This window comes from Tupaia chinensis, unplaced genomic scaffold (assembly GCF_000334495.1).
Source record: "Tupaia chinensis unplaced genomic scaffold, TupChi_1.0 Scaffold000081_1, whole genome shotgun sequence".
In the NCBI taxonomy this organism is placed as follows: Eukaryota; Metazoa; Chordata; class Mammalia; order Scandentia; family Tupaiidae; genus Tupaia; species Tupaia belangeri.
In genome coordinates, this window is record NW_006159542.1 from 5,391,902 (window position 1) to 5,401,592 (window position 9,691).

At 53.1% G+C, this 9,691-nt stretch overlaps 1 protein-coding gene across 1 annotated transcript in view; it reads left to right on the forward strand.

The window, feature by feature from the left end:
• COL27A1 (collagen type XXVII alpha 1 chain) overlaps nt 1-9,691 on the forward strand; it is a 191,819-nt gene that overhangs the window by 166,734 nt on the left and 15,394 nt on the right. The window contains exons 48-55 of the mRNA XM_027769364.1: nt 1,865-1,921; nt 2,105-2,158; nt 2,568-2,621; nt 2,899-2,952; nt 3,579-3,632; nt 3,716-3,823; nt 5,144-5,251; nt 6,056-6,163. Coding sequence (XP_027625165.1) covers nt 1,865-1,921; nt 2,105-2,158; nt 2,568-2,621; nt 2,899-2,952; nt 3,579-3,632; nt 3,716-3,823; nt 5,144-5,251; nt 6,056-6,163 — 597 coding nt within the window. The remainder of the gene's footprint in view (nt 1-1,864; nt 1,922-2,104; nt 2,159-2,567; nt 2,622-2,898; nt 2,953-3,578; nt 3,633-3,715; nt 3,824-5,143; nt 5,252-6,055; nt 6,164-9,691) is intronic.

Sequence of the window (9,691 nt, forward strand, 5' to 3'; positions counted from 1 at the left end):
CGTTGCCTATAGGGAAAAAAAAAACAAAAAAAAAAACAAAAAAAACTCCCCAAAAAAAAAAAAAAAAAAAAAAGGTGAGTGTTTCATCTTGGGGAAGCAACTGCTCCCTAGTATCTGGGGCCAAGGTCGGCTTTGGGCCAGGAGGAGTGAGCACAGGGTACCTGTGCCGGGGGGAGCACAAGAAGCCCGTGGCCGCTCATGCCGCCAGTGTTGCTGTAGCAGGCACGAGCCATCAGCACCCACTCAACACTGGGTGTAGGACGCCATCACCAAGCCTAGCCCTGGAACAAAATCATTCGTGATTCCTGCCTTCGAGGGACTTACAGTCAAGCGGGAGAAGTGACGTCAATCGCGTCATGACCGAACAGTGCGATTCCGTCACCTGCATGAACTCGGGCTGAAGCCTTGCCCGTGAGTGAGTGAGAAGAGCCTGAGAGTGAGAAGAGCCTGAGCAAGGAGTGGGCTGAGGCTGGAAAGTGGGAAGCCTGGCACTTCATGGCCGAGGAAGGAGCCGCTGAGGCAGAGGGAAGGCACATCTTCCTCAACTCCACGGCGCTGCACCTGGGGGATCACTGGGCCCTGCACCGCCATGCAGGGGAAGGGCCAGGAGGTCCCAGGCATCGGCCCTGGGTCACACCCTAAGGCAGCACCCAACTGGCCCCACCCACGTCAACAGCCCTGGGCCACTCCTTCCTGTCCTGCCCCCTGCTCCAATGCTCTGCTTGGCTGGAATGCTGGCTCCTGGCTGGCGACCCACTGCGGCATCCTTGCCCCCCACCCCACCGCCTCTCCAACCCTCCTTTCTTTGCCAAATCAGCGCCCCACTAACTAAATCTCGCTGTCGATGAGTCACGCTGGCCTGGCTTGCTGTCCAGCCGGCCCCTGCCTCTTGCTTAGGGAAGTGCACATCTGCAGTCAGGGGGACTCCGTGGGAAGCTGCAGGAAGTGCCACTCAGGACCCAGAGCCTCTCCTGCATCCTCACAGTCTGCCAGGGCTGGCACAGAAGGGGTTAACACAGATCCTAGCTGAGGTGCTGGTGTGCCCCAAGGCCTCCGCTCAGGGCCATCTGTGGCTGCTGAGAATGGAACCCTAACACCAAATCTGCCCTACCAGCCAGAGCTGGGTGGGTCGCCAGGATTCCCTGAGCCTTGACTGCCTCATCTGCCCAGTGCGTGGGTACCCGGGAAGGCCAGGCTAAGTAGGACAGCACAGATGTCAGCCAGACGGTTTCCGGCGTCCAGGGTCCTGCTATCCAACAGTATCTGTGGAGGACTTGGCATGTTCAGGCGCCGAGCTAGGGGGAAGGATGATGCCCCGAAGAGCTCAGGAGTGGGAACAGTCACAGGAGCGAATGGCCAGTCGCTGGCTGGGATGCTAAGACGAGAGCCTGCCTGGGGAGGCCCACCGGAGCACCTGGCCCTGTGCAGAGCGTCCCCTTGGGTTTCCCTCATCCCTCCCTCTGGCAGGGAATCCTCACCTTTCCTCGAAGGGCATCGCTGGTGATCCCCTTCACGCCATCCCCTACTCCCTGGCCGGGAAAAGGAGCTCAGAGACAGGAAGGGACATGGCGAAGGTGGGTGGCGGGTCCGGAGCAGCCGGTGTGAGCTCAGCCCTCCGACTCCGTGCACCCGGCTGTCCACGGGACTCACCTGGGGTGGCTGAGCGGTGACGATACGGCAAAGAGTGCCACCGTCCTGCGCTCCACGATGACGCTGGTTCCGCCACGCCCACCCCTCCCTCTCTGGCCTCAGTCTCCGCCCTGCTGCCATAATGAGACCTTCGTTGCTGATGAAGGCTTTCCATCTGAGTCTCCACAGCCCCAGGGACAGGTGGTTTGTCCTAAGACGGGTTCTGTGTCCACAGGGAGAGCAGGGCGAGGACGGCAAGGCTGAGGGCCCCCCAGGGCCACCTGGAGATCGGGTAAGTCCCCTTCCATCCTGTGAGCCTTCCAGGTCCAAGGTGGAGCCTGGCCCCCTGCTGCATGGGGAGTGGCAGGCTGAGCCCGGGCGGGACTGGGTGGAGCTGTGCAGTGTGGCCAGCCGGACCTGGGGCCAGCACCCTCTGCACGGGTGGCCCACGTTGTGCTGTTGTCCTTGTCATCAGGGCCCTGTGGGGGATCGAGGAGACCGCGGGGAACCGGGGGACCCTGGATACCCTGTGAGTATCAGAGCCCCTACTGCTGCAGGATTGGGGTGTCGTAGAGAGGGCAGCCTCCCTGGGACGCAGCCCTTCCTGTACCCCAGGCCAGAAACAACCCCCTGTAAGAGTCCCAGTGCACCATTCACACGCCAGGGGACAGAGAGGTTGGAGGGCTGGAGCGGGACGGGACCGCGTGCGCCTCGTATCTGTTGATGACTTCCTCTGCGTGGCCTGAACAGGCCCTTGTCCTCTGAGGACCTCAGTCTCCCTCTTTGCGGCTGGGAACAGCTCTCCCAGCAGGAGCAAGGATAAGCCATTGTGCCCCCATGAACTCTGCACCTCCCCTCTCCTTCATCCACGCCCGTGGGGTCATTGTTCACCCCTCCTGCAGGCTGAGCCCCCTCACCTGTTTCTTCTTGGCTTCCAGGGACAGGAGGGTGTGCCAGGCCTCCGTGGAAAGCCGGGTCAGCAGGGCCGACCAGTGAGTGGTGCCCCCTGTCCCATTTCCCTTTCAAGCCTGCAGAAGTGGGTGGAGCTGTGGGAAATAAAGAACGGAGCCCTTTAAAGCTTAAAGGGACCTTGCCTGTGGGAGGGCTTGGGGCAGTCCATTCTGGCTTCTTCTGCCCTGATCTTGGGGGCACCCCCAGAGCCTGCACCCCCAAACCCCTCCCCACCCCTCCCTCTCCAGGCGGAGACTGGCCACCCTCCCCGGGAGTGAACCCTGGGGCTGCCTTGCGTCATCTCACCTTGGTTTGCAGGGGCATCCGGGACCCCAGGGGCGGCCGGGACCCAAAGGATCAAAAGGCGAAGAGGTAAGAGGATTTGGTTCTCATCTAGGAAGGTCGCACAGCAGGGCTGGGAGGGCGGCCTCCCGGGACTCCTGCAGGTGGTTCTGACCGTGAGTCCATTTTCCCTCAAACAGCCTAAGGGAGGAGGGGGCCTCCAGGAGGGAAGTCCTAACTGAAGTACACTGGGGGACTCGAACTCAGGGCAGACAAGCGCCAGAGCTGGCCAACCTCCCCGCCAAACCACTCTGGGGAAAGAGAGAAAACTGAGAGAAGTGCAGTGAGGGGGTCTGGAGAAAGAGAGGGACCAGGGTGCTTCTGTGGCTCCTTAGGCGGAGGTAGGGCCATTGCTGTCTTCCTGTCCCCCTCTGTGCCCGCTGTCCCCACTCTGGGATAGCCACGCCCTGGAGGAGCGAATGACCCACAGGCCTGAGCTCCAGTTCCCACCAGGAATTGCCAGGGCAGTGTGAGGGCCGGCAGGGGACTCTGGACCTGAGGAAGGCTCAGGGCCAACCCTGGCCATCTTACAGGCCCTGCTTGGGCCCTGTTTGTGGAGTCAGATGCCCATGATCCTCTCAGCACCCCCTGTCCAGAGCTCCTAGGGTTCTGCACCCCCTCCAGGGGCCTCCCTCATGTTGTTCTTGATTTTGCAGGGACCGAAGGGGAAGCAAGGCAAAGCTGGGGCACCGGGCCGGAGGGGGATCCAGGTGAGTGGCCTGCACCTCTGCTTTCTCGCCAGCCTCCACGTCCATCCCCCAGAAGTCCTCACCAGTTTCTTATGTACCCCCAGGGCCTGCAGGGGCTGCCGGGCCCCCGGGGCGTGGTGGGGAGACAGGGCCTCGAGGGTGCTGCTGGACCAGATGGCTTTCCGGGTAGGGACGGCCAAGCCGGACCACAGGTGAGCAGGACTTGGGGTGAACAGATGGCACGAGGCCAGGGGGTACTCCCACAGGCCATGGGCACCAGAGGGGAGGAACCAAGAAGTTCCCTGGGCTGCTGGGGGCTGGAATGTGGCCCTCTGACCGTCTGTCTTTGACGCCAGCTCCCAGGAAGCTTTCCAGTTCACACCCTGCCCAGTGGAGAGAGCGCCTAGTTTTTAAGATCAAAAATATAAAACAGGCAAACAAACCCAAAAACGTAATACACTTAAACACAAGCACGTGTGAGGCACACGCCTGTGTGTGAGTACAGAAAACCATCGAGCAGTGCTCACCTCTAGGTGGTGTACTTATAGGTGACTTATTGTCCTCAGATGCTTTTCTATTTGAGATGACTATTTTTAGAAATAAATATAGATACTTTCCACACACAAAAAATGTCCACGGGACCAACAGTTGACATACTAGCTGTGCCTGGACTCGTCGCGTAGTTGACCGCCGTTTGAGTCCCGGACCTGGTGGCTAAAAACTCACGCCGGCCACGTGTGCGTGCGTGCCCAAGATCCCGAGAGGAGAATGGAGGAGAAAGGATTGTGGTGTGGCCATCTACGCCAGCTCCCAGGAAGCTTTCCAGTTCACACCCTGCCCAGTGGAGAGAGCGCCTAGTTTTTAAGATCAAAAATATAAAACAGGCAAACAAACCCAAAAACGTAATACACTTAAACACAAGCACGTGTGAGGCACACGCCTGTGTGTGAGTACAGAAAACCATCGAGCAGTGCTCACCTCTAGGTGGTGTACTTATAGGTGACTTATTGTCCTCAGATGCTTTTCTATTTGAGATGACTATTTTTAGAAATAAATATAGATACTTTCCACACACAAAAAATGTCCACGGGACCAACAGTTGACATACTAGCTGTGCCTGGACTCGTCGCGTAGTTGACCGCCGTTTGAGTCCCGGACCTGGTGGCTAAAAACTCACGCCGGCCACGTGTGCGTGCGTGCCCAAGATCCCGAGAGGAGAATGGAGGAGAAAGGATTGTGGTGTGGCCATCTCCCCAGGGGTGATTTCTCGCTTTCTGTCTCTCTGTCTCTCTCTGTCTTTCTGGTGAGCGCACATGCCCTATAGCAAAAACCTCTCCAAAAAAAAAAAGTCCTGTCCTGTCTCCATGTGCCAACCCTCAGCCCCACCTGTTCCTGGCCCAGCCTCTTCTCACACAGGCAGGGAACTCCCTCCCCACTTCCTGCTGCACCTGGAGCTCGCCCTAGCTTCGTCGCTTCTGCCTCCATGGCTGCCTGTTTCAGAGAGAGATTCTCTTTGCCTACCTTCTCTACAGGGGGAGCAGGGAGACGATGGGGACCCTGGCCTCATGGGCCCTGCTGGGAAGAGAGGAAATCCAGGTGTGGCCGGCTTGCCTGGAGCACAGGGGCCCCCAGGATTCAAGGTCAGACCCTTCTTAATCCATTCTCCCACCCCCACCCTTCTCTACTGACTGCAGTGGTGCTGACTCTCCAAGCGCCCATGTCCCACCGCCTGTGTGAAAATGAAGTTCCTATCATTGGCCTTTCTTGGAGGTCCCTGCCCTAAGCTGAAACCAGACTTTTAGGATAGTTTATCCAGGTGGCTATAAGTACAGGGCCCTTCCAGGTCCCAGAAACTGGACATTTAGTTGTCTACTGACACCCTCTTGTGGGCTCTTATGGAACAGCAAGGTGTTGCCTGGAGCTGGGATCCGGCTCCAAGGCATCTTCAGAGAGCTTCCTTGGGTGACTTGGGTGAGAAGGTCGCCCTGAATCCATCCGAGCCCAGGGCTGGATGTAAACAAATGGCTCCGGTGTGGTCCTTGATCTCCATGTGCTTGAGGCTGAAAGGTTGGAGCCCTCTAGGAGGACAGCAGGCAGAGGGCAAAGGTCAAGGGGCAGATGTGACTGAGATGGGGAGGGGACACTATAGGCAGAAGGGGCAGGGCCAGTAGAGATGTGGAGTTTGGAGCTGGGGAGAAGCTGTGTGGGAGAGTGCAGGGGAAGGTGGGACCCCCGGTACCAGAGCCCTCAGGGTGAGTGGGCAAGAGAGCTTCCTCTTCAGGAGGTGGGATTTGCCCACCACAAGCTCCCAGCCTCTGTCCTCTGCCCTAGCATGCTGGGTCTCAGGGGCCCCTGAGGGATCACTGGTCTGCCTCTCCTGGGCCTCCCACCCTTCCTTAGAGCCACTTACCCCCTTTTGTAACTTGAATATGCTTTTTTTTAAGGGTGAAAGTGGGTTACCTGGCCAGCTGGGTCCTCCAGGCAAGAGAGGGACAGAGGGTGGAACCGGACTTCCTGGGATTCGGGGGGAGCCTGGATCCAAAGGTCAGCCGGTAAGTGAATCCCAGGGAATACATATGCCCACACACTAAGGTGTACACATACTTACACACGCATACACACACACACACACACACACACACACACACGAACCTTCAGGTTCACATATTCACACAAAGACCCAGACTCCACATGCCTGCCTGTGACAAGGGCTGAATGACACACCGTCTGCCTCCCCTGGGCGGAGTATTGGGAGGCTGAGAAAGGAGATCTGGGTGGTCTCTGCAGAACGAGGAGAGATGGGTCTTACCCGGGCTCAAGCAATGCCTACTCTAGGGCTCATTCTGTGCTGAACTTCCTTCCCCCTGCCTCTATCTCAGGGGCTAAAACCAACTTACACCTGCCTAGAGAGAGAGGAAAGAAGGAACCCAGAATAGACGAGGCAGATAGACAACAGCACCCTAGTTAAAGACAGAGGACCTCACATTGGATGAAAAAGCAAGACTCAACTGTGTACTGCTACAAGGACCCCATTTTAAATACAACTATACAAACAAGTGAAAGTATGGAAAAAGGGGGACCAGCAGTTGGCGTAACGGCTATGTTGCTGGACTCCTATGTAGTAGACTGCGGTGCGAATCCTAGACCTGGTGGCTTAAATTCACACTGGGTGCGCGTGTGTGCGTGCCCAAGATTCCAAGAGGAGAATGGAGGAGAAGGGATTGCAGTGTGGCCATCCCCCCTGGGGGGTGATTTCTCGCTTTCTCTCTGCCTCTCTCTTTCTGGCGAGCACACACCCTATAGCAAAAACCTCTCAAAAAAAAGAAAGAAAGTATGGAACTAACTACACTACACTACTACACTACACTACACTACACTAACACTCATCCAAACAAAGTGGAATAGGTATTTTAATATCAGACAAAGTGAGGGTGGTGGGTGGCATAGTGGTTAAGGTATCAGACTCCCATGTGGCAGACCACAGTTCAAGTCCCAGACCTGACAGCTTGAAAATCATGCTGGCGCATGTGTATGCACGCCCCAAATCCTAGGAGAATAGAGAAGAAGTGATTGTGGTGTGGCCATATCCCCTGGGAGGTGATTTCTCACTTTCCGTCTCTCTCTCTCTCTCCCTCGGTCTCTCTCTCTGGCAAGCATACATGCTCTATGGCAAAAACTTAAAGAAAAAAAAAAAAGTAAAAGCAAAACCTCTGGGCCCAGGTGTCTTCACTGATAGAGTCCACTAGAATTATATGGAAAAAATACTACCAAGTCTATATAAATGCTCCCAGAAGGTGAAGAGAAAAGAATGCTTCCCATTTTGTTCCATGAGGCAGTATTACTTTGATGTCACAAAATAAAATTATTGGAGCTAGTAAGCCAAAGTTTCAGGGCATAATATCAATATACGAAAATTAATTCTCTTTCTATACACTAACAATGAACAATTCAAAAATAAAATTAAGGAAACAATTCCATTTATAATAACATTAAATAGACCTAAGATAGGAATACATTTAACAAAAAGTATAATACACGAACACTAAAAACTTCAAAACATTGTCAAAAGGAATGAAAGAAAACATAGTAAACCCAAATAAATTAGAAAGACATCCCGCATTCATGGATCAGAAGACTTAATATGAAGATGGCAATACTCCCCACAGCTGGTCTCTAACAGATTCAGTGCAATCCCTAGCAAATTCACTGTCGGCTTTTTTTAAGCAAACGCTAACAAATTGATCCTAAAATTCATATGAAAATAAAAGTGACCCAAACTAGCCAAAACAGGCTTGAAAGAGATCAAAGTTAGAGGACTCACACTTCCTAATCTCCCAACTTAATACAAAGCTATAGTAATCAGAGCAATGTGTCACCAGCATAGGATAGACACTTAGGTCAGAATACATAGAAAGGGGGCCAGGAGGTGGCATGGTGGTTATGGCCCCTGGGCTCCCACATGATTGACTGTGGTTCGAGTTCTGGGCCTGAAAACTTGAAACTCATGTGGGGGTGCATGTACATGCATGCCCCAAATCATGAGAGGACAATGGAAGAGAAGGGATGGCAGCATGGCCATCCCCCCAGGAGGTGACTTCTCTCTTTCTGTCTCTCTTTCTCTCTAGGTCTCCACGGAGTGCACATGCCCTATAATGAAAATCTCTCTCCCATTAAAAAAAAAAAAAAAAAAAAAAAAGAATACATAGAAAGGAATAGAATTCAGAATCCAGAAATAAACTTCTTTTTTCTTTTTTGGAGAGGATTTTGCTATAGGGCACATGCGCTCACCAGACAGACAGAGAGAGACAGAGAGATAGAAAGCGAGAAATCACCCCCCAGGGGGATGGCCATGCCACAATCCCTTCTCCTTCATTCTCCTCTAGGAAATCTTGGGCACGCACGCACACGCGCCCAGCGTGAGTTTTAAGCCACCGGGTCCGGGACTCGAACCGCGGTCGACTACGTGGGAGTCCAGCAACATAGCCATTATGCTAACTGCTGGTCCCCAGAAATAAACTTTTAAATATGTGTTAGTTGATTTTCAACAAGGGCACTAGAACAATTGAATAGGCAAAGAATAGTTGTTTTTTCCCCCAATAAATAGCGCTGAGACAATTACATATCCACGTGTCAAAGAATGAAGTTGTGAAGTCCTGCCTCACATCGCAGACAAAAACTAACAATGAATCATAGACCTAGAAGTGAAGGTTAAAACCGTAACAATCTTACGGGAAAACATAAGAATAATTTTCATATTGAATTAGGCAATAGTTTCATAACTATGATACTAAAACTACAAGAAACAAAAGGAAAAGTAGATTAATTGGACCTATTATCAAAGACCAAAACATGTAGTGGTTCAGAGGATATCATAAGAAAGTGAAAACAGGGACCAGCAGTTAGCGTAATGGCTATGTCACTGGACTCCCACATAGTCGACTGCACTTTGCATCCCGGATCTGGTGGCTTGAAACTTACACTGGGTGCGTGTGCGTGCGTGCCCAGGATCCCGAGAGGAGAATGGAGGAAAAGGTACTGCGGCATGGCCATCCCCCCTGGGGGGGTGATTTCTTGCTCTCTGTCTCTCTGTCTCTCTCTGTCCGTCTGGCAAGCACACACGCCCTGTAGCAAAAACCTCTCCAAAAAAAAATTAAAAAAAAAAAAGTGAAAACAAAATAGAAGAAAATATTTGCAAATCCTACAGTTGATGGGAAACTTGCATCTGGAATGTATAAAGAACCTGTATAACAGAATAAAACAACTCAATTTAGAATGGGCAAAGTAGTTGAGTGGACATTTCTCCAAAGATGACAGGCGAACAGCCAATAAACATGCAAAAGACAAATGAACATCACTAGTTACCACTTGACATTCTCTAGAATGGCTAAAAAAGACATCAACAAGTGTTGGCAAAGATGTGGAGAAAATAGAGCCCACGTACACTGCTGGTGGGAGTGTTCAATGGTCCAACCACTTGGGGAAATCAGCAACTCCTCAGTGAGACATGGGTACCCAGAGCCAGAGGGGAGCACAGCAGTAAAATGGGATGATGCTCTGAGAGGCTGATTCACAGGGAAAGA